At 46.6% G+C, this 25,160-nt stretch overlaps 1 protein-coding gene across 10 annotated transcripts in view; it reads right to left on the reverse strand.

Annotated features, from left to right (window-relative positions):
• Positions 1–25,160, reverse strand: part of khdrbs3 (KH RNA binding domain containing, signal transduction associated 3) — a 206,595-nt gene that overhangs the window by 106,474 nt on the left and 74,961 nt on the right. For all 10 annotated transcript variants that reach the window (XR_004411790.1, XR_004411791.1, XM_033019960.1 and 7 more), the window contains 2 exons: positions 20,990–21,106; positions 14,483–14,629 (listed from right to left, as the gene is read on the reverse strand). Coding sequence is in view for 8 of the 10 variants with exons in the window: in XM_033019960.1 (XP_032875851.1) it covers positions 14,483–14,629; positions 20,990–21,106 (264 nt within the window). In the remaining 2 variants the exon portion in view is untranslated. The remainder of the gene's footprint in view (positions 1–14,482; positions 14,630–20,989; positions 21,107–25,160) is intronic.

Here is a 25,160-nt window from a genome sequence, read left to right on the forward strand (position 1 = left end):
AAATAAAAACATCGAGCTTTCGCTGATGACATCACAATGGGACTGCTCGGTGCCATCTCACACTAAAAATCTTCCACGTGCTTCGAGTGACGTCACCCCCCCCACCCCACGACCCCTTCCCCCGGGTTATTTAAAAGATGCCGACCTCGCTGTCCTCAGGTCGACGCACGCGGGTCGACGCACGCCTGTCCAATGCCTCTCTCTTGGGTCCTCGGGTCGACGCCCACCCGCCGCCTCGCTCGGGTCCGTGCCCACCAGCAGCCTAGCTGAGGTCCGGAGCCGGATGGGGAGGCAGCTGCCGCAGGCCGAGCCCGGCTTAACGCCCGCCCGCCACCTCACTCGAGGTCCTCGGTTCGACGCCCGCCCGCGGTCTCCCTCAAGTCCGCATCTGCCCACAGCCTCCCTCGGGTCAACGATCGCCCGCCGCCTCGCTCGCGAACCTTGGGTCGATGCCCGCCTGCCGCCACGCTCGGGGTCCTCGGGTCGACGATCGCCCGCAGCCTAGCTAGGGTCCGGCGCCTGTTTGCGACGCTGCTGCTCTATGACCTGGGTAGCTGCTGCCTCTACCCGCTCCCGCTCCATCTCTACCCCTCCCATCCCTCTCTACCCCTCCCCCTCTACCCCCCTCCCTCTCTGCACCCCTCCCTTCTAGTGAGTGGTGAGTATGGGTGAGTGGTGGAGTATTGCGTTCGGGAACCAGCCCTCCCGTGACGCTAGGTGCCCCCCCAACCCTCAATCTCTACCCTTCTCCCCCTCTACCTCCCTTTTCCTCTCCCTCTCCCTCTCTACACCCTTCTCCCCTCTAGCAGCGCCTGAGCAGTTGGGGGCTATTCGTGAGTGGATAGGGTGGGGGATGGGGTAAAATAAGCAAATTAATAATATTAATATAATATGAAGTGGGGGGTTAGTGTGTGTGTGTGTGGGGGGTGGTTAGTGTGCGCGTGATGCCGCAGGCCCTCCCCTCCCTCCCCCCACATCCGCGAGTTGAGGGGACAGGACCCACTTGCTCTAGTCTAGCCTGTCTAGTCTGTTATATACTAAAACCCTGATCCTCTGATCTCGTGTGTGCGTTTATGTGTGTGACTTTACATCTTTGCGAAAAAACTACTCGGCAACGATAACATTTTTACATACTCCGGTTGACATTTTTCCCGTCGAGGCCGGGACGACCTTATCTGAACATTTCATGCTTTTATTTCTCGACATTACAGATTAAAGTTGAAAATCGTCAAAAGACCTTGAATTTAAACGACTGGCTTTCACTGATGACATCACAATGGGTCTGCTCGGTGCCGTCTCACACACATAATCTTCCTTGTGCTTCGAGTAACGTCACCCCACCCCCCCTTCCCCTCCCCCCGCCCCCAGGTTATTCAAAAGACGACGTCGGTGGAAAAAAGGACGAGCCCAGAGATGAAGTCGGGCCCTGGATTGGAGTGCGGAGGCCGAAGCTTGCGGTCCTTGGGTCAACACCCGCCCACCGCCTCGCTCGAGCCCTTGGGTCGACGCCCGCCTGCCACCTCGCTCAGGTCCACGCCCGCCCGCAGCCTCACTCGGGTCCACCGCCCGGTGGGGAGGCTGCTGCCGCGAGCCGAGCCCGGCACGAAGCCCGCCCGCCCGCCTGCGCCCTCCGTCGACTCCATGTCTGCCCACAGCCTCCCACGGGTCGACGCCTGCCCGCCCGCAGCCTCGCTCGGGTCCTCCGCCTGGCGGGGAGGCTGTTGCTTTACGACCTGGGTAGGTGCAGCCTCTACCTCCTCCCCTTCTTCACCTCACCCTCCATCTCTATCCCCTCCCCCTCCATCTCTACCCCATCCCCCTCCCTCTCTACCCCCTCCCTCTCTACCCCCTCCACCTCCCTCTCTGACCCACCATATCTCTCTGCCACCCCCTCCCTCTCTGCCCCTTCCCTCTCTAAGGAGTGGTGAGTATTGGGACCTATGGGTGAGTGGTGGAGTATTGCGTTCGGGAACCAGCCCTCTCCAGTGACACTGCGCCACCCCCCCCCCACCCTTCAAACTCTACCCCCTCCCTCACCCTCTCTACCCCCTCCCTCTTTACACCCCTCACCATCTCCCTTTCTACCCCCCCACCCTCCCTGTCTAGCCTCGCCTGCACAGTTAGGGGCTATGCGTGAGTGGATAGGGTGGGGGTTGGGTTAAAAGGAGCAAATGAATAATATTAATATATCAGTGTGGGGGGGGGGGAGGGGTAGTGTGTGTGTGTGTGACGCTGCAAGTCGACCCCCCTCCGCAACCGCGCGTTGAGGGGACGGGACCCACCATAAAACTCTGAACGTGTGTGTGTGTGTGTGTGTATTTACTTGTTTGTGTGTTGTCAAATCTTGTCGAAAAAACGACGCACTCATGGTAACATTTTTACATATTCAGGTAGAGATTTACCGAGAAATCTCCGTAGGTCCGAAATCGCCTTATCTGAAAATGGTGTGCTTTATTTCTTAATAAAGACGGCACCCGGGAAAGGCTGGGTTAGCACCTCAGTCTGTGTCTTTCGTGAGAAAGTCTCCAAATAAAGCTACGGAAAGGCCTAATGAAACACCATGGCCTAAAAATCCATCAGGCGAGAATGAAATGCTCGGAGGAGAAAGAGGTGCAGCGCACAGGCCTTGAACCTGGTGAGATGCAGGAGGAGCCAGGCCAGGACTCACCCCACAGAGCCCAGTCCCTCCACACACTAGAATCTCCCGACCCCTGCAGAGTAGTTATTAAGATGGCTGATCCATGGGCGGTTGCTGCTGTGACGCGTCGGGGCCTGATCAACCCCGGCTGGGTCGCCTGGGCGAGGGTGTCTGATGTTGTGAGATCCGAAACACCCGATGACCCCAGATCACATCACTGAGGATGCGTCCCAGCGCATCTAGAAGATGTATATTTTTCACACTTGAGTTATTAATGAAAATGTTCACAATTCTGATCAAACTTTGAAATTAAAAAGTCTGTTTTTCGCTGATGACGTCACAATGGATCTGCCCTCTCCCCCTGCCGTCTGTTCGCGCTGCGTCAGCTCGCGCTGTGACGTCACAACCCCACCCCTCCCTCCTCCACCCGTTATTCAAAAGTCGGACCGTCGACTGAAGACCAAAGATCAAAGCACAAAACTGCGCTGCGAGTGAAGAACGAGCAAGTCGGGCCCTGTATTAGTGCTCTTGGGTCCGTCTCTGGTCGGGTCCCTCTCCCCCCTCTCCCCCCTCCTCCCCCCCGCCTCCTCCCCCCCCCCCCCTCCTCCTCCCCCCCCCTATCCCCGGCCTGTCTCCTCCCCCCCTCTCCCCCTGTACCCCCCTTATCTCCCACCCTCTCCCCGCTCCACACCCTCCCTCCCTCTCCACCCCTACCCCCTCCTCTCCCCACCCTTTCCCCCTCCTCTCCCTTCCTCTCTATCCCCCCCTCTCCCCTCGCCCCCTTCTCCCTCCTCCCCCAACCCCCTCCCCCCCACTCTCTCTATCTCAGTCCGTCTCCCTCTGTCTCTGCCCACTCTCTCTCTGCCCTCTTTCTCTACCCCCCCCTCCCTCTCTAGACGCGCCTGCAAGCTGGGGGCTATGCGTCAGTGGATAGGGATGGGATGGGGTAAAAGGATCCAATGAATAATATTAATATAATATCAAGGGGGGTGGTTAGTGTGTGTGTGGGGGGATGGATAGTGTGTGTGTGTGACGCCATAGGCACCCCCCCCCCCCCCCACCCACCCACAACACTTGGTCGATATATAACTCTAAAACTCTCATCTTGTACGTGTGTATATTTACATCTTCGCAAAAACACTATGCGGTAACGATAACATTTTAACATTTTCTGATTCACATTTTTCCTCTCTAGGCAGTTTATCTTCACTGAACATTTTATGCTTTATTTCTCGACTCATTACTAAAAAAGTTTGAAAACATCAAAAGACTGAAATTAAAACAACCAGCTTTCACTGATGATGCCACAATGGCTCAGCTCGGAGCCATCTCACACAGAATCTTCCACGCACTTCGAGTCACCCCCCCCCCCCTCCCCTCCCCCCCGGGTTATTCACACTTCCCCCCCCCGGCGGGTTATTCACACTCCCCCCCACCCTGGGTTATTCACACTCTCCCCCACCCCCGCCCCACCCGGGTTATTCACACCCAACACACCGCCTATAAAAAGGCCGCTGGTGGAACAAAGGACGAGCCCGGAGATGAACTCGGGGCTATTGGAGTGTCTATTTCCAGGCTTACGTTTCAGTGAAAATGAGTGAGACCCAGCAGCGAAGCAATGTTTCTGAGGAGCTATGATGGCACAGCAAACTAATAGGTCGCGGCTTGAGTTTCTCTCCGCACGACCAGTTCGGAACCCCAACTCAAAAAGGCAACAACCCGGGTTATTCACGTTCTCCCCCAGGTTATTCACACTACCCCCCCCCCCCTCCCCCCAGGGTTATTCACACTCCCCTCCCCCCCCCCCCGGGTTTTATATATATATATATATATATATATATATATATATACAACTCTAAAACTCTCATCTTGTACGTGTGTATATGTGTGTGTCTTTACATCTTCGCAAAAACACTACGCGGTAATGATAACATTTTTACATATTCTGATTCAGGTTTTTCCCCTCTAGGCAGAGATTACCTTCACAGAACATTTTATGCTTTACTTCTCGAATTTATTACTGAAAAAGTTTATAAACACCAAAAGACTGAAATTAAAACGACCAGATTTCACTGATGACATCACAATTGCTTGGCTCAGAGCCGTCTCACAAACAGAATCATCCATGCGCTTCGAGGATGTCACCCCCCGACCCCCACCCAACCCCCAGATATTCACACTCCACCCACCCCAGGTTAATCACTCCCCCCGCATCACCGAAAAAGACTGCGGAGGACGAACTGAGAAGAATCGGAAACCCCAGCTCCAAGAGGCAGTAAACACCCCCCGGGTTCACACCCTCAGTCCCCTCACCCACCCCCCCCCGGGTTATTCACCCCCCCCCCCCCCCGAGTCATTCACACTTTCCCTCACCGGTTATTCACAACACCCTCACCGCCAAAAAGACGCTGCCGATGGAATAAAGTTGAAGTCGGGGCCTGCCCGGAGATGAAGTCAGGCCCTGGACTGGGGACTGCAGCAGCCCCCTACCCCTCCCCCCCGCTTTATTCACAATCCCCTTCCCCCTCCCAGGTTATTCACACCCCCCCGGGATATTCACACTACCCCCCCCCCACCCCCCCAGATTATTCACACTCTCCCCTCGGGTTATTCGCACTCTTCCCCAGGTTATTTACACCTCCCGCACCCTCCCTCCCGCTGCCTCAAAAAGGCAGCCAACAACCCCCCTCCCTCAACACCTCCTCCCTCTCTACCCCTCCCCCTCTACCCCCCTCCCACTCTACCCCTCCCCTCCCTCTCTGCCCCCCCCCCCCCTCCCTCTCTGAGGAGTGATGAGTATTGGGACATATGGTTGAGTAGTGGAGTATTGTGTTCGGGGAGCAGCCCTCCTCTGTGAAACAGCTTGCCCTACCCTACCCCTCACCCTCTTCCTCTCTACCCCCCTCCCCTCCCTCTCAACCCCCCTCCCTCTCTAGCAGTGCCAGTGCAGTTGGGGGCTATGCGTGAGTGGATAGGGTGGGGGATGGGGAAAAGGAGCGAATGAATAATATTAATATAATATCAAGGCAGGAGTTTGTGTGTGTGTGTGTGTGTGTGTGTGTGTGTGTGTGTGTGTGTGTGTGTGTGTGTGTGTGTGTGTGTGTGTGTGTGTGTGTGTGGTTGTTAGTTTGTGTGATACCGCAGGCACCCCGCCCCTCCGCAACCGCGCGTTGTGGCAACGGGACCCAACGGGTCTCCCTTGGTCTAGTATATACTAAAACTCATCCCTTTGTTCTCAACATTCTAAATTTCCCTGTGTATGCAGGGTTGTGTTGGCTTTCTTTTAATCTGCTTAATTTATATCTTCTTCCAAAATACTTGGCCACAGCCTTCCCATTTTCACATGTACTCCCTTTTTTTCCCTCGACGGGATAAACATTTTCCTGTTGCATTCCAATCTATATTTCTGAAGTTTTTAAAGTTTTAGTCGTTTTTTAGTGTGACTCTTGCACCACTTTCCATTGATGATGTCACAATGCCATCTCATGGCAATCCAATCACAATGGATCTCATTTACATATGACATCACAATGGGCAGGGGTGGGAGATTGCAACCTTCACGTGATTAATTGAATGCAATCAACCTGCACAATCAAATAAGATCAAATAGAACAAGTTGTCCTACACCTCCCTCTCTACCCCCCTCCCTATCTACACCCTCCCTCTCTATCCCCCTCCCTCCCAACCCCACTTCCTCTTTACCCCCCTCCTTCTCTACCCCCTCCCCCTTCCTCTCTAGCCCTCCCTCTATGCCCCCCCTCCCTCTCTACCTCCTCCTCCCTCTCAACCACCACTCCCTCTCTACCCCTCCCTCTCTAGGAAGTGGTGAGTATTGGGACCTATGGGTGAGTAGTGGAGTATTGCGTGCAGGAACCAGCCCTCCCCTGCGACGTTGCACGCCCACCCACCTCTCAATCTCTATCCCCCTCCCTCTCCACCCCCCCTCACCCTCCCTCCTCCTCTCTACCCCCTCACCCTCTCTATCCCCTCCCACCGCGCCTGCGCGGTTGGGGGCTATGCATGAGTGGATAGGGCGGGGTATGGGGGGGGGGAAAAGGAGCATATGTATAATATTCATATAATATCAAGGGGGGGGTTAATGTGTGTTTGGGGGGTTGTTAGTGTGTGTGTGTGACTCTGCAGGCTACCCCCTCCGCGACCACTCGTTGAGGGGACGGGACTCAACGGGTCCCACTTGGTCTAGTATATACTAAAACTCTTCCCTTTGTTCTCAACATTCTAAATTCCGTGTGTATGCAGGGTTGTGTTGGCTTTCTTTTAATCTCCTTAATTGTATTTTCTTCCAAAACGCTTGGCCACATGCTACTCACATTTTTCCCCTCGACCGGATAAACATCTTCCCGTCGCATTCCAACCTATATTACCGAAGTTTTTAAAGTTTTAAGCGTTTATTTAAAAAAAATTACTGCTTTTTAGTGTGAGACCATTGCAGCACTTTTCATTGATGATTTCACAGTGGCATCTCACAGACGTCCAATTATAATGGATGTCATTTACATATGGCATCACAATGGGGCAGGGGTTAAAGATTGCAACCTTCACGTGTTTCCACAAATGCAATCAACCTGGCGTCCAATCAAATAAGATCAAATAGAACAAGTTGTCCTCCCCTCCCTCTCTACCCCCTGCATCTCTACCCCCTGCCTCTCTACCCCCTCCCCCTCCCTCTCTACCCCCTCCCTCTCTATCCCGTTTCACACACAGAATATTCCACGAGCTTCGAGTGACGTCAGAGGGAAGGCCTCATTTAAATTAACGTTCCGCTTTTTTCGACCTGGGCTTCTACCCGCGACACCCAGGCTGCGGTTTTACACGGCCATCTAGGAGGCATCGAGACCGCGGCGGTGAGGCCTCGCGAAGATAGGCCCGCGACAGCAGTGAGGCATCGCAAAAGCGGCGGTGGGGTCCGGGCCTGTGAGTTGGCCCGGCGGGAGTTGAGCTGGGGTTGCCGCTTCTTCTCCGCGCCAGCTACGGGCCTGGGGCTGCTGGTGCAGTCGTTCCGGGCCTGTCAGTTGGCCCGGCGGAGGTTGAGCTGTGGTTGCCGCTTCTCGCCGCAAGCGGTGGGCCTACAGCCGCTGGTATCGGCGGTCTGGGCCCGGCGAGAGTTGAGCTGGAGTTATCGCTTCTTCTCCATGCTGGCTGTGGCCCCAGTTCAAAAACGCAGCCAACACCCTCCCTGGGTTATTCACCCCCCCCTCCCCCGGGTTATTCACACCCCTCCCCCCCTCCCCCCCGGGTTATACACACTCCCCCCCCCCCCTCTACCCGGGTTAATCACCCCCCCCCTCGGGTTATTCACACTTCCCCCTCCCTCTCCCCGGTTATTCACACCCCTCCCCCCCCCCCCCCCCCCCCCCCCCAACAGCCTCAAAAAGGCAGCCAACATCATCAAAGACCCACACCATCCTGGCCACACACTCATTTCACCATTGCCATCGGGAAGAAGGTACAGGAGCGTGAAAACTGTAACGTCCTGGTTTAGGAACAGCTTCTTCCCTACAGCCAAGCAAGCAAGAATGTCATTGTCCTATCTGGGACATATGACAATAAAACAATCTTGACCCCCGCGCCCCCCCCCCCCCTTTCCGCACCCCCCATCCCCCCCCTCCCTCCTTATCATATCTATTGCCTCCACCACCACTCCTGCCAACATGTGCCAATCACCCACTACTCTCAAGTGTAAAACTTGCCCTGCACATCTCCTTTAAACTTTGCCCTTCCCACCTTAATGCTACACCCTCTCTTTGACAATTCCACCCTGAGACAAAAAGGTTTATCAGCCCTATGCATTCTATCAGGTTTCTCCTCAACCTCCGACATTCCACAGAAATAAATCCAAGGATATCCAACCCCTCTTTATAATGAATACCCTCCAATCCAGGCAGCATCCTGATAAACCTATTTTGCACCCTCTCCTTAGGCTTCACATCCTTCCTGTAATGGGTTCACCAGTACTGTACACAATACTCCAAATGCAGCCTCATCTGTGTTTTATAAAGCTGCAACAGTTTGTAAGACATGACCTGTCGCAACCAAAGCTATGAGCTATAATTATCCCATTCTTTCTTGCATGCAATAAACCCTATCCCAACAAATCCTCTACATAGCTTCCTTACCACTGATGTGAGGTTCATAACCTACAATTTCCTGAATTATCTTCACTTCTTTTTTTTATTTTTATTTTTTTATTTTATTTTTATTAGAAGTACGGTAAGTTACAATACTACACAACACATATGTCTTAATACATTTTTTGTACCGCTTCATTTTTTGAGCTTTAAGAAAAAGATAGAAGTAAAGAAAGTAAATAAAGTGCGCAAGAGTCGTAAAGGTGCAGGAGAGTGTTAAGAAATGAAAGCCCCTTAGAAAAGAAGTTAGAGAAGGAAGTAAAGAAAGAAAGTAGACCCTAGAAAAGAAGGAAAAAGAAAGGAGAAACAATCGCACTATTATAACATTAAACTCCGCAGAAAGGGGACTACCAACCAAGTCTGTTTTTGTTGTTTTGTTTTTTTTTACCCCCCGTTGCCAGATCCTGGTACCTTTTATTTATTTATTTATTTATTTATTTTTAAAATTATTATTGCACCTTATGCTTGTAATAGTTCCAAAAACGTAGACCACGTCTTTTGGAAGTGGTCTGCTTTGCCTGCTAAGAGGAATCTCATCTCTTCCAGATGTAGTGTTTCAAACATATTTGATATCCACATTTTTATTGTTCGTGTAGGCGCATTTTTCCAGAATTTAAGTATGAGCTTTTTCCCATTATTAGCCCGTAATTGAGTAAATTCTTCTGAAACACGTTTAGTTCAGGGTTACCTTCCGATATTCCAAAAATAATCCATTCTGGTTTTGGTACCAGTTTTATTTTAATTAATTTTGTTAAGATGTCAAATATTTCATTCCAGAATTTTTGTATTTTTGTACAAAAAACAAAAGAATATGCTATGGTAGCTTCTTGACACAGACATTTATCACAGATGGGTGAGACATTAGGGAAGAGTTTATTTATTTTAGTTTTTGAATAATATAGTCTATGTAATGTTTTGAATTGGATGAGAGTATGTCGTACGTTGATCGAACATTTATGCACCTGTAGTAAGTGATTATCCCAGCTCTCTTTTGAAATGTTTATAGCTAATTCTTGTTCCCAGTCTCTTCTAATTCCATCAGTTGTGGGTATTTCAATGCTTAAGATTATGTTATATAAGTACGATATTAGATTCGCTGATTCCGCCTTTGTCTTCATTGCTTCATCCAGTAAGTCTGGAGGCATGTTATGATAGTCTTTTGTGTATTTTTTCAGATAATCACGAATTTGAAGATATTTAAAATATTGATTATTTTTCAAATTATATTTCAGTTGTAGTTGTTGAAATGATAGTAATTTTCCCAATTCATACAGATCTCCGAGCGTTTTGATTCCCAGAATTATCTTCACTTCAACATGGAGTGGACCGGGGGACCACAATTTCTTGGCAGCCGTGCGCACATGCGCACACTCACACACACACGAGGCTTCAGCCGTGGGCCCCATGGACAGTAATTAGTGACGGGTGCCGGCAGTCCTCCAATCACCGCGCTCTATCCTCAGTCCCACCCCCCCTACTTCAGCCTCTGACCGACACTTTCCTCCTCCAATCATCACGCTGAATTATCATGGTCCCGCCCCCATTGCCAGCTGACCGACGTCTCTCTCGTCCAATCGGCACCCTCGATCATCAGTCCCACCTCCACTGTCTCGCGGAAAGCAGAGATTTCACCGAGTTTTAAAATCCGGATTACAAAAAATGGGGGGATCGTCCCCCACATCTCAAAGCGGGGGGGGGGGGGGACGTGTCCCCCTGGGTCCCCCGGGATTTCCGCCCCTGCTTGAGGGGTCTACTCTCTCCCTGGCTATCATCTTCTTAATGTATTTTTTTGTAGATGGTATACAATGCAACTGTAATGTGCCAGTGATGGAGGTAGCACATGTAGGATGGGATTACAATCAAATGAGTAAGCTGCTTTGTCCTGGCTCAGAGCAATTCTTCAGTTCCACAAACAGGATGATGCCTGATCCAATAAAATTTGCTTATGCAATGCTCTCCAGTTTCTTGATAACATGCAGGAAACCAAATTGAATCATCCATGTGGCACTTCTAGGTGAAGATGTTTGCAAATGCTTCAGTCTCATTATTGACATCTACATTAGACAACAGCATGATCAGATCCTGCACACAATAGACATTGTTCATTCGTTGTTAAATAGAAGTATCCCCCAGTACATAACCACCCCATCAATCAGCATTATTTTGAAAACTGTATCCTTCAAAAAATAGACTATCTTTATAACTTCACAACTGCAACAATGAAACATACTTGAGCAAATTGCTCTAGATTTAATGTTATCAATATATCCCAGTGAGATATATAAAGCTGCAAAAGTCACTGAAGTAGATATTATGAACAAAGAAGAATTTAATCTTATTCCCAAGCACTTTAGTTCAAATAGTTGGCAATTTTAGTATCCAGTTCAACTCAAATCAGAACATTTAATTCTCTCAATGCCACCAAGACAGGTTATATACACCTTACATATGTCACAAGTGGAATAGTTATTTAAACATCGTAATAAGGTTAAATATATCAGAGTTGACTTTTAATAAAGTTTTAATTATAGAGGCTCCAGGACTGCATGAAGAACTATGAGGAAGAAATAGATGTGGTGGTATGTCAAAAGCAGGAGGAATGCTTTCTTTAATTGTTTTTCCCTGCAGGAAACTAAACCAATCATATAAACAAGAATTAAGGCAAGAACCTATTGAAAATAAACTTAAAAACGACTTGTGTAATTAGCTAAAAACTAATTGCCTTTGTTCCACCTACTGCCCTCCCCCACCTTCTCTCCTAGTTAGACTAAATAATTTTATATCTTTCTGAAGTCTCTGGGACACTATTGCTGACAACAATGCTTCCCTCAATGAGCTGAATGGATTCCATGCTTGCTTTAAACAATAGGTCAATGGAATGATGTTATCCACCCCAAGAACTTTGGCTGAACCTGTGCCCATGGTCACCATCTCAGATGTCAGATCAACATTCCTGAGAGGGAACCCAGAGAAAGCAATTGGCCCAGATGGATTCACTGGACGCTTTCACAGAAGCTACACGGACCAGCTGGCAGGAATATTAAAAGGACATTCTTAACATCTCCCCTTCTCCATTTTGAGGTTTGACCTGCTTTAAAAAGGCATCTATCATTCTTGCAGCAAAAGAAAGCAAGTTAGCTTGCCTTAATGATTACTGTCCCAATATCTGACACCCGCCATCATGAAATGCTTTGAGAGGCATTCACAATACACATTAACTCCAGTCTCCCAGACAGCTGCGGCAATTCACCTACCTTCGCAACAGGTCCATGACAGAACCCATCTCCCTAGCCCTACTCTCACCTCTGGAACATCTGGGTTACAAGGACATATATTAAGAATAAGGGGTAGGCCATTTAGAACTGAGATGAGGAAAAACTATTTCACCCAGAGTGTTGTGAATTTGTGAAATTTCTGCCTCAGAAGGCATCCAATTCACTGGATGCATTGGAGTTAGATAGACCTCTTAAGGCTAGCGGAATGAAGGGATATGGGCAGAAATCAGGAACGGGGCACTGACTGTGGATGATCAGCCATGATCACATTGAATGGCGGTGCTAGCTCGAAGGGCCGAATGGCCTACTCCTACACCTATTTCTATGCCAGAATCCTATTAATTGACCATAGCTCCAACTTCAACACTATAATTCCAGCTACATTATCTCCATACACCTGGACATAGGAGTCAGCACCCCTCTCTGCCACTGGGCCCTCAACTGTGTGACTCAGAGCACAATTAATGAGGATAGGCAACAAAATATCCTGCACGAGAATTCTCAACACCAGTGCCCGCAAAGATACGTTCTCAGTATATTCTCTATACACTCACGACTGTGCGATCAAATTCTGTTCTAACTGCGTCTACAAGTTTCCAGATGACAACAGTGGTGTGCCAGATCTCAAATAATAACGAGATAGTAACATGGTGTCAAGACAACAATCTCTCCCTCAATGTCAGCGAGTCGAAGGAGTCAGTTAGTGACATCAGGAAACAAGGTGAGGGTGTATAGAGCCCTGTTAACATCAATGGAGCCATGGCCAAGTCCCAAAGGGTAAATATCACCAACGCTATTACAGGACCAACCACAATGAAACTACAGTCATGAAACCATACCATTCAGAAGACCAAGGAAGTTCAGCATTTCTCCAAAGATACTTACCAATTTCTACAGATGCACCATGGAAAACATTATATCACAACTTTGTTTGGCCACTAAGACCGCCAGAAATTGCAGAGAGTTGTGGATATATCGTAGACTATCTCACAAATAATTTCCCTCACCAACAAATCAAATCCATCTACACTTCATATTGCCTCTGGACAGTATTTGTTTTTTATAACTGTAACGCTACAATGATGTAACACTATATTTGGCACTGATATTTTTCTCTTTATACTACCTGTTATAATTATGTATGACTTGATGTTACTCATGCATTGTATGATTTGACTGGATAGCACCAAACAAAGTTTTTCACTACATCTCAGTCAGTACACATGAATATAATAAACCAATACCTGAAAAATATTTTTTTTTTCCATAGATGCTGAGCTATTTCAGATTAAAAACTGAGAGCATGTTAGCTTGAATATTCACCCACCCATTGATCTCAGGACAGTGCAGCCCAAGAACAGGCCCTTCACTTCACAATGTCTGTGCTGAACATGCAAAGTTAAACTAATCTCCTCTGCCCATTTGTGATCCATATTGCTCCAATCCCTGCATATCCAAGTGAAATCTAAAGCTTCTTAAATGCCACAATCATATCTGCTTCCTCCACCGTAACACCTGGCAGCTCGTTCCAGGCACCATTCTGTGCAAAAAAAATTGCTTCACACAACTTCTTTAAGCTTTCTCTCTCCGACCTCCGATGGGTTTTCTCTCAAAACCCATTTATTTCTATATTCCTTTTCTCTCAGACTGGCATTTTTGTCCTAATATCCTGTGTTCACTTCTTGTGTGAAGCTCCTTGGGAATTTTTATTCCTACCTTCATTATAAAAATGAAACATGCTTTTGCTTAGATAAATGCAAATTACCTTAGCCCTATTTGAACAACTGAAATAAATTGTTCCATTGTCTTAACCAACAAATTGCTCCTTAACCCATGACCACCATCATAATTTTTCTTATAACATTGTGGTGGTCAAGAGAAGCATTTATGCATTACATAATGGGGCAACTACAGTCCGAAGCAAGGCCTTCTGTAAAGTCCTTTCAAACGCAACAAGAAGCTTTTCATAAGGTAACAATAATTATATCATATTAATCATACATCCTCACTGATAAGCAATTCATAAATGTTGTTTTCTCAATATATTAGAGTTGGTAGAAGTAATATTTTCTTAAAAGAAACAATCAGTATTATTAATCACTGGCACCGTACATTTTTATGAATCTTTAATGCAGGGAACATTACCAAAGTTAATGAAAAGTTCGACCAGGGTTTAGATATGTAGAAAAAATTACCAATGGCAATCAATGAGTTAATCTTTGAGCAGGTTTTAAGTAAGCTGAAGAGATGCAAGGAAAATGTTTCAGAGCAAGTTCACACACTAAAGCACAATTTAACAATAAATAAACAGAAGAAAAATAATAACCAGGACTAGATGTGCTCCTTGAGAGAAAGCATACTACAGAACCATCTTAAAACCAAATGAACCAAGAGATGAGAATATGAATTTGAATACCAACCGGTATGAGAAATTTCTTCACTTCGTCTAAAGCATGACCCATTCTAGCATAGGCCTCCGATGGTGGCGCAAATACTTCGATCAGTACATGCAAATCCTCGTTAAGATGTGCATATTTAGATTCACCACTCTTCCGTAATTCCTCTTCCTGTTGAACGGGAGGATATGAAAAAAAATCAACTTTCAAATGTCAGATGATGGTGTCCCGCAAGTGTTCTCAGCTCCTTACTAGAGTTCTTGTAAACTTACGGCTGTGCGGCCAAATTCTGCCCTAACTCCATGTATAAGTTGTTTAAGAAGGAACTGCAGATGCTGGAAAATCGAAGGTACACAAAAATGCTGGAGAAACTCAGCGGGTGCAGCAGCATCTATGGAGCGAAGGAGATAGGCAACGTTTCGGGCCGAAACCCTTCTTCAGACTGATCTCTGAAGAAGGATTTTCGGCCCGAAACGTTGCCTATCTCCTTCGCTCCATAGATGCTGCTGCACCCGCTGAGTTTCTCCAGCATTTTTGTGTACCTTCCATGTATAAGTTTGCAGATGACGCCGCCCGAGTGGGCCGAATATCAATGACAAGATGGAGTATAGGAAGAAGATAGAGAGCTCAGTAATATGGTATCAAGAGTATCACCTCACCCTCAATGTCAACAAGACAAAGGATCTAGTCATTGACTTCAGGAAATGGGGTGGTGCTCAATTGGAGATAGCTGGGAGATTCAGGCTGCAGGGTGTAAATATCACCAATAATTTGTCATGGTCAAAACACATTGATGCTGCAGCCAATAAAGCACACCAATACTCTGCTTCCTTAGAACACTCATGAAATTTGGCATGTTCCTAACAATTCTTACTAATTTCTAGATGCGTCATTGAAGACATCCTATCGGGATGAATCACAAGTTGATTTGGCAAGAGAACTGCACAAGACCGCAAGAAATTACAATGTTGTGGATGCAGCCCAGTCCATCACATAAACCAGCCCCCTCAACCTCACCACCCCCCAAATCAATTCCATCTACACTTCACGCTGCTTCAGGAAAGTAACTGAAAAAAATCAAGGACTAATTACTGCCCAATCAACCCCTTTTCCATTAGGCAGAAGATATAAAAGCTTGAAAGCAAATATCACCAGATTCAGAAACACCAAAATAGCATCCTCCTTGCTGTTATCAGACTATTGAAAGGACCACTGATATATTAAAGGAATTATCCTAATCTCCCAACCTACCTCATTGCAACACATTAAAAAAAAAATCACTTTCTCTGAGCTGTAACACTTTAGCACCATATTCTGTACTCTGGTATGTTTCCCTTTGCATGACCTTTGCACTTGTGTATGACTTGATTGTATTCATTTATGTGACTGGTCTCGAAGCAATCGCTACATTTTCTAATAGAACTGTGACTGGATCGTAAAGCGCAACACTGACTCATGTGAGAAGTGTCCTGGAAAATATGTATTATATCTAATGAATATTTCTTAACAGAAAATATAGACTCAGCCAGGCAGTAGCTGTTCCACTCATACCATGGCACCATTTTTGTCACTGAAACATACAGCAAAGAAATATGCCCTTCAGACAACTATGTCCATGCCAACTATCAAGTTATTCATTTATCCAATTATCAATTTGGTGCTTGAAGTTCAAGCAAAATTCTTTTAGGTCCAAGATTTTGACAATTGGATTATCAAAAATAAGCAGAAAAAGTGCGAGAGGCTCAGTTTAGATGGCATCTGCAGAAACACATTTGATTAAGTAATATATTTATTACACTCCTGAAGCAGCTGTCAACCTTCTTCCTTCATCAAAACAAACCACAATGTTGAAATCCACAGCCTATTATCTTGTATGTCAAGTTAAGTCAAATTGATTATCAAATTCCCAAGTACAGTGAGATACAGGTGCAAAGAAAATCTTGTAACTATCTTTAATATGGAATCTGGATAACACATACCCACTGGATATTTACCTTGGAGGGTTTAGCAATAAATCAGTTATTTCTTTACTTGACTGATATAGACTTGTAATGATCTAATATTTTTCTGAAGAGAATTAGGCTCACCTAGTGTATTAGAGCTTTTAGCACAATTTTTTAATGCCAAAAATGATTATGCAAATACACTTTTCAGAAGTAGTTGTAGCAATTACAAGTAAGACAATGGCATAATTTGCCACCCAGTGATATTCGGGTGTAAATAACATGTTGGTGGCCTGGCGTTTACCGATAGAAACTGTTTTAATAGTGCAGATTATTGATAAAAGATTGGAGAAACAAGGATGTCAAGATGTCGATTTACAAAACTAAATCACTAAGTGCTAATAGTTGCTTACACAGAGTCCTTTTGCTCCTCAGCAATATTGTATTGTATCGTGCATGAGAAGTTTTGCAGAATCCATCATAAAAGCAAAATTAGAGTAAAAGGGTAAGGTCAGAGCACCGATTATCAACATCTAAAGTGGACAGAACCTGAGATGGAATAATGAGTGATTATACTGTTGAGGACAAATTTATATTTCAGATATTCCAAGGCCTAACCACACACTGCCAAGAAATTAATTAGCTGGAAATTCCTCAATAGATCATTGATATCCTTCATTTTGGCAGCTAAAAAATGTGAAGATATCGCTCTCACACTCTCGACCCTTTCTCCAAATGAATTCTGCAACTAATCTCCATAGCAACCCTGATTTCACCCAAACAAGATATATTCATTTTGTCCTATCCATCTCTGCCCCATATCTCTGCAACTTAAAACTAACCATTCCAATCAGGTTCTTATCAAAGACCCTTAATCTGAAATGTTAACTGTCATTCCACAAATGAATCTTAACCTGCAAAGTCTTTCCAGCATTTGTTATTAAAGCTTATTGTCTCAATCCAATAACAGTTAAACAAACAAAAAAACACAAAGTGCTGGAGTAACTCAGCAAGTCAGTCGGCAGAAGACCCCAACCTGAAATATCACCTACCCATGTTCTCCAGAGATGCGGCCTGAATCGCTGAGTTAAAAACCTGTGCGGACCAACTGGCTGGAGTTTTTACGGACATTTTCAACCTCTCAATTCTGAGGTCTGAGGTCCCCACCTGCTTTAAAAGGGCATCAATTATACCAGTGCCCAAGAAGAGTAAGGTGATGTGCCTCAATGACTATCGACCAGTGGCACTAACGCCTGTGGTGATGAAGTGCTTTGAGAAGTTGATCATGGAGCAAATCAACTCCTACCTCAACAAAAACCTGGACCCACTGCAGTTCGCTTACCGCCACAACAGATCAATGGTGGATGCGATCTCGCGGGCCCTCCACTCCGCTCTGGACCACTTGGACAACAAAAACTTATATGTCAGGCTGTTATTCATTGATTACAGCTCGGCATTTAATGCAATCATCCCCTCCAAGCTGGTTACCAAACTCGCAGAACTGGGTCTCTGCGCATCCCTCTGCAATTCGATCCTCGACTTCCTCATTCACAGACCACAGTTTGTTCGTATTGGTGGAAATGTGTCAGCCTCGATAACAATCAGCACGGGAGCACCTCAAGACTACGTGCTCAGCCCTCTGCTGTACTCACCCTATACTCATGACTGCGTAGCCGGTCACAGTGCGAACTCCATCATCAAGTTCGTTGACGACACCACTGTTGTACGACGTATCACTGATGGGGATGAGTCAAGAGTATAGAAGAGAGATCGAGCAACTGTCCATATGGTGCCAGCACAATAACCTGGCCCTCAACACCAGCAAAACCAAGGAACTGATTGTGGACTTTGGAAGGAGTAGGATGGGGCCCCACAGTCCCGTTTATATCAATGGGTCGATGGTTGAAAGGGTCAAGAGCTTCAAATTCCTGGGCGTGCACATCTCTGAAGATCTTTCGTGGTCCGAGAACACTAATGCAATTATCAAGAAAGCACATCAGCGCCTCTACTTCCTGAGAAGATTACGGAGAGTCAGTTTGTCATGGAGGACTCTCTCTAACTTCTACAGGTGCACAGTAGAGAGCATGTTGACCGGTTGCATCGTGGCTTGATTCGGCAACTTGAGCGCCATGGAGAGGAAAATACTACAAAAAGTAGTAAACACTGCCCAGTCCATCGTCGGCTCTGGGCGAGGGGATTTATCGCAGTCGCTGCCTCAATAAGGCTGGCAGTATCATCAAAGACCCACACCATCGTGGCCACACACTCATATCCCTGCTGCCTTCAGGTAGAAGGTACAGAAGCCTGAAGACTGCAACAACCAGGTTCAGGAATAGCTACTTCCCCACAGCCATCATGCTATTAAACCTGGCTCCGACAAAACTCTGATCATTAATAACCCATTATCTGTTATTTGCACTTTATCAATTTATTTATTCATGTGTGTATATATTTATATAATGGTATATGGACACACTGATCTGTTTTGTAGTAAATGCCTACTATGTTCTGTGTGCTGAAGCAAAGCAAGAATTTCATTGTCCTATCAGGGACACATGACAATAAACTCACTTGAACTTGAACATTATGGCTTTTTTTGTAAACCAGCATCTGCAGGTTCCTTATGCCTCCAGTTAAAGAAATGTGGCATCTGACCAGAGTTGTGATCAGATGATCAATGGGTTTTGAAGTACAAAATAGTTTTAAAAAAGGTCATAGATTGTTTCACAGTGCCAATTGCCCTTACACACAGAGGATTGAGCACGTCAGAATAATTTCCATGCCAGGTACAGTTTATTCTAGGTTGAGAAAAAATCAAATAGCCTTTGAACTACTTTGCCAGCATTCCAACCAATCAGAAGCCAGCAAATTATTGTTGTCATCATGGGTTGCAAGTCTTTGATGATTGTCCAAAATATCATGATTGCTGTAATATAAAAAACACCATCTCTAATCTGATTAGTATGTATGGTGTTGTGCCCATTACAATCTGAAAACTTGCATAGAGAATGAGTTCCCTTCGTCCTTGTATTTCACCCAAACAGCCCCCACATCCTTCAACTATCACCGTTTCCACCAACTACAATGGGATCTCACCACCGGTCACATCTTCTCCTCCCCATTTCTTTTGGCTTTCTGCAGGGACCACTCTCGCCATGATTGTTCATCCCTCCCCATCCTCTGGGACTTTTCCCTGCGTCCAAAGGAATTGCCGCAATTGTCCTCACACCTTTTCCCTCAGCCATTCAAGGATGTATACAGCTCTTCCAGCTGAGATAAAGATTCACCTACACCTCTGCCAACTTTGTTACTGCATTTGTTGCTCTCAATGTGGTCTCCTCTGTATCGGCGAAACCAAACATCCACTGAGCAAATGTTTTGTGGAACACCTGCACTCTGTCTGCAGCAATAATCCTGAGCTCATGATTTCATACCAACTCCCCGTCTTATTACCTTACTGATATGTTTGTCCTTGGTCTTCTTCATTGCCAGGGGCATGCAAAACACACACTAGAACAACACTTCATATTCCTGAATTACTCCAGCTTTTTGTGTCTATCTTCAGTTTAAACCAGCATCTGCAGTTCCTTCATAAACACATCATACTCCACCTAGGTAGTCTACAACCCAATGGTATGAATATTGAACTTTCCAATTTCTGGTAACTTGCAATCTTGTGCTTCTTTCTCTCTTCTACTGTTCCACCCAGGTTCTCCTCTCCTCCTCTTAGTTCCATCTGCCAATCACCCATACACTGTACCTGCTGAGTGTCCTACCCCATCCCCAATTAACTCTATCTGACCATCATCCCATCCTTATCTGGTTTCCATCACTTCCTTATTACGCAAATCCCAGCATTTCCTCCCTTTTTTGTCTCCATTTACTCCTTTGGCTCCACCTATCCCTCTTTCTCCTGTATATATATCTGCCTCTATGTATCGCCCACTTGCTGTCTCCCAATTCTACACAAACCCTCCCCACTTGGGGTTTCTCTCTTCAGTAAAGAAGCTTATTGTTTTTAAGATGACCTCGAGTAATCTTTTCCAATGGCAAATCACTGCCAAATTTTCTTCCAAGTAGCTACGTGCTTAAATAGCATTACTTTTACCCAGTGCTGGTCCTGAATAATCAAATTTTATTGAGGCAAACATATCAGAAACAGAAAACTTTTTTAATATTACTCATGATATTAGGTCACCCGACAAGTGATGATCCTTTCACACAGTGCTTTATCGTCTAAAGCATTATCATTTGGGCAAGTATACAAATAATTGATCATGTTTTTCTCATGGATTTGCTAATGTTATTATGCTTAATTCCTGGCAAGAGATTGATTTTTAAATTGAAAATCTTATGGTGATCCTCAATTTTCAAATTTTGTGGATGCCATTTTTAAATCAAAGACAGGGGGGTCTAATCTCAACAAACAGCTGTAAGAAATTACTGCATTGTACAAATTAATCTTTCACGCTATAAACATACACATATCCATAATAAACCAAGAGCATTTACAGGGAGGGGAAGAAAGGCAAATCAGAAAAAGTTGAACCAATTTTGCCTTTCTGTGCTACACATTATTAAATCTTACCTTTGCTTTGTCCCGCATGGATCCTTTACCCAAAATGGACATCTTTGTCAGTGTTTCTTCCTGTAATCGCTTCAAAGAATTACCACGTGGTCCCAGTAGTTTACCGACAAAGTTAAACTACAAGTAATGAGACAAAGAAAAGTTATTTCTAAGACTTGAAGGATATCTTGGGTTTCATTGATGAACAATAGTTAACACAAGCTATATCGCGAATAAACGACGCGGTAACGGTAAAGTTTTTACATATTCCGGTAGAGATTTATCCCGTGGACTCCGAAATTGCCTCATCTGAAAAATTCATGCATAATTTCTCGAGTTGTTAATCAAAATGTTCAAAAATCTGAAGAAACTTTGAAAATAAAACTGGCTGGCTTTGGCTGATGACGTCACAATGGGTCTGCGCATTGTGTTCCACGCGCTGCGAGAGACGTCGCCCGGCCGCTCGCTGCCTGCCCAAAAGAGACGCACAAAGAACAAGCAAGTCGGGCCTTGGACTGACACCAAAGATCATAGCTGAAGACCTTCTCCCCCCCCCCCCCCCCCCCCCCCCCCCGGCCTCGCTCTGGCGCGTGGAGCCTGCAGCTGGAGCCAGGAGCTAGAGCTGGAGCTGCAGCTGGAGCTGGAGCCCGAAGCTGGAGTGCAGGACTATTGCGTTCGGGAACCAGCCCGCCGCTGTGATGCAGCGCGCCTCCCCCCCACCCCACCCCTCAAACTCTACCCCCCCTCCTTCTCTGCCCCCCTCGCTCCCTCTGTCCCCTGCCCTCCCCTCTGCCCGTGCCATTGCCCTCCTTCTGTCCCTGCCCTCCCTCTGCCCCTACCCTCCCTCTGCCCCTGCCATCTCTCTCCCTCTGCCCCTGCCCTCTCTCTTCCTCTGCCCCTGTCCTCTCGCTTCCTCGGCCCCTGTCCTCCCTCTCCATCTGCCTATGCCATCCCTCTGCCCCTCCCGTCCCTCTGCCCCTGCCTCTCTCCCTCTGCTCCCCCTCCCTCTGCCCCTGCCCTCTCTCTGCCACAGCTCTCTCTGCCCCAGTCCACCCTCTCCCTCTCTCCCCTCTGCCCTGTCTCTCCCTCTGCCCCAGCCCCCTCTCCCCCTACCCTCTCTCCCTCTGCCCCTGCCCCCTCTCCCCCTCCCTCTGCCCCTGCCCTCTCTCTCCCTCTGCCCTACCTTCCCTCTGCTCCTGCCCGCCCCCCCCTCTGCCCTCTCTCTCCCGCTGCCCCTGCCCTCTCTATTCCTCTGCCCCTGTCCTCTCTCTTCCCTGCCCGTCCTCTCTCTGCCCCTGCCCTCTCCCTCTCAAGCCGCACCTGCGAGTTGGGGGCTATGAGCGAGTGGATAGGGTGGGGATGGGGGTAAAAGGAGCGAATTAATAATATTAATATAATATCAAGGGGGGTGGTTAGTGTGTGTGTGTATGGGGGGGTGGGGGTGGTTAGTGTGTGTGTGTATGGGGTGGTGGTTAGTGTGTGTGTCTGGGGGGTGGTTAGTGTGTGTGTGATGCCCCCCCCCCCCCCCCCGCAACCGCGCTTTGAGGGGACGTATCTTGGATGTGTATTTATTTGCGTGTGTGTATGTGTTGTTTGTGTGTAATCACGTCTTCTCAAAAAAACACTCTGGTAGAGATTTTTACTGTGGAGTCCACAATCGCCTTATCTGAAAAATTAATGTTTTAGTTCTCGAGTTATTTATGAAATATTCACAAATATGAAAATAAACTGGCTCTTTCGCTGATGACGTCACAATGGATCTACTTGCTGCCGTTTTGCTTGCTCTGCGAGTGTCTTGCTCGCGCTGCGAGTGACGTCACCCCCCCACCACTCCCTCCTCCTCCCCCCCCCCCCCCGGAGGCACGATGAGTTTTCTAACGTTTAATGCAATAGGCTGGAGTTCGAGGAAGTTTATAGTGTACAAATCGGAAGAAGTTTGGATGTATCTTATTGCTTTTTATCAACAATAAAGAATTTATTAATCAAAGGACTGTGTTTTGAAGACTTATCTGTGAAGAAGCTCTGAAGGTCTCTGACGGTGAGCTCGCATGCGTATAAAGACATTCCCCTTAACCATGTATTCCATTTAGCAGCTAGAGGGAGTAATCTCTTGAACGATATAAAAATCTGCTGCTACAACTACTACCCTTTGTATTTGGAAAGGCAAAGATTAATTAGGTCCAGTCAGCATTGCATTGTGCGTTGGAAATCAAATCTCACAAATTTGATTGAGTTCTTCCAAAATATGACCAAGGGGATTGATGAAGGAGGAGCAGCAGATACTGTCTACACAAACTTGAGCAGGACCTTCAACAACATCTCTCATGGAAGTCTGCTCTGGAAGATTAGAACAGACATGATCCAGGATGATCAAGCCAATTGAATAATAAATTATCTTAGCAGCAGAAGGTACAGGGTGGTAGTGCTGTGCTTTAAAAAAAAAAAAGTTGATGATTATTACCAATGGTATGCCACGGGGATCAGTGCTGGGGCCCCTACTATGTGTCATACATAACGATTCGATGAGAATGCGAGTGGCACAGCGGTAGAATTGCTTCCTTACACCGCCAGACACCCAGGTTCGATCCTGACTAGGCCATCTGTACAGACCTTGTATGCTCTCTTTGTGATCGCGTGGGTTTTCTCCAGGTGCTCCGGTTTCCTCCCACCCTCCAAAGACATACAGGTTTGTAGGTTGTCTTCAGTAAGATCGTAAATTGTCCTTTGTGTGTAGAATAGTGTTAGCGTATCAGGTGAAAGCTGGTCAGTGTTGACACGGTGAGCCATAAGGCCTGTTTCCACGCTCTCTCTCTAAAATCTAATACAGGTGGTATGATTAGCCAGTTTCCAGAGGAAAGCAAAATTGGTGGCAAAGTGGATAGTAAAGGGCCTGTCCCTTTTTGGGCGACTGTCATAGTCGTAGCAGGTCACTGAAAAAACGGCAACTGGACCCCCCACGACAATGTCTACGACAAGCTACCACTACCTACCACTTAATCGATGTCAAGCAACCGATAACTGGCGACCCATTAAGACGTCCACCTACGACAACCTATGACTATACAGGCGACAAACTACAACAAAACAAAGTCAACCTACGTCCACCCGCGACAAGCTACGATCCTGTCGGCGACAACTGAAGACAATTCAGTTGCAGGTACCTGTCGCCAGTTGATGTAGGTAGTCGCCAATGAAATTCACCGAAGTCAGCACCGGCGACAACCTACGTCACCTGGCAACAACCTACAACAACACTTATGTCAGGAGAAGTCAAGCTACGATCATTGGCGTCAACCCACTGTCGCCGAAATTTTTTGAGCATATTGAAAATCCAGCGGTGACCAGAAAGACGCTACAACTCTTTGGGCGACTGAGGCGACTACTCACAACCATACAGGCGACACCCTGGTGACCATGTGGCAACAGCCTAGTCACCTGTAGTCTCCTAAAAAAAAGCCTAAGTGGGACAGGCCCTTAAAGGAGATTGCGAAAGGTTACAATCAGATACAGATCTACTGGGAAAGTGGGCAAAGGAACGGCAGCTGTAATTTAATCCAGGGAAATAAAAAGTGATGCATTTTGACGAGTTACACTCAGGCCTGGACATTCACATTGAATGGCAGGGCCACGGGCAATGTTGTTGAATTGCGAGTGAAGCACAAGTACATAGTTCCCTGTATGACATATGGCAAGCATGCCTGAAGCAGCTGAGGCTTTGGAGGCTATATTGGAGACTACATTGGAGACAGAAGAAACTACAGATGCTAGAATCTTGAGTAAAACACAAAATGTCAGGCAGCAGCTCTGGAGGAGATGGATATGCAACATTTTGGATCAAGAAGGCTCCCTAAACCCAAAAGATCAACTGTCCATGTCCTCCATAGATAGATGTTGCGAAGCCTGATGAGTCACTCCAGAACTTTGTGGTTTACACGAACATTTGGGAAGTCATGTTACTGTCATACAAACTGTTTGTCAGGCTGCAGAGGAAGTACTGTGTGTATTTGGGGTTGAAAAACTATAGGTTGGATGTGATTTAGGGTGCAGAAACAATTTACAAGGATATTACCTGGTATCCTTCTCTGCCATTCTGAAAGGGACCCGTACCTGAATCCATACCTGAAAGGGTATGGATTGAAAAGAGAGCACCCTCTCTTTTCAATCCATACCCTCACTAGCACGATGCACCAGT

The sequence above is a fragment of the Amblyraja radiata genome, chromosome 4 (assembly GCF_010909765.2).
Source record: "Amblyraja radiata isolate CabotCenter1 chromosome 4, sAmbRad1.1.pri, whole genome shotgun sequence".
Taxonomy (NCBI): Eukaryota; Metazoa; Chordata; class Chondrichthyes; order Rajiformes; family Rajidae; genus Amblyraja; species Amblyraja radiata.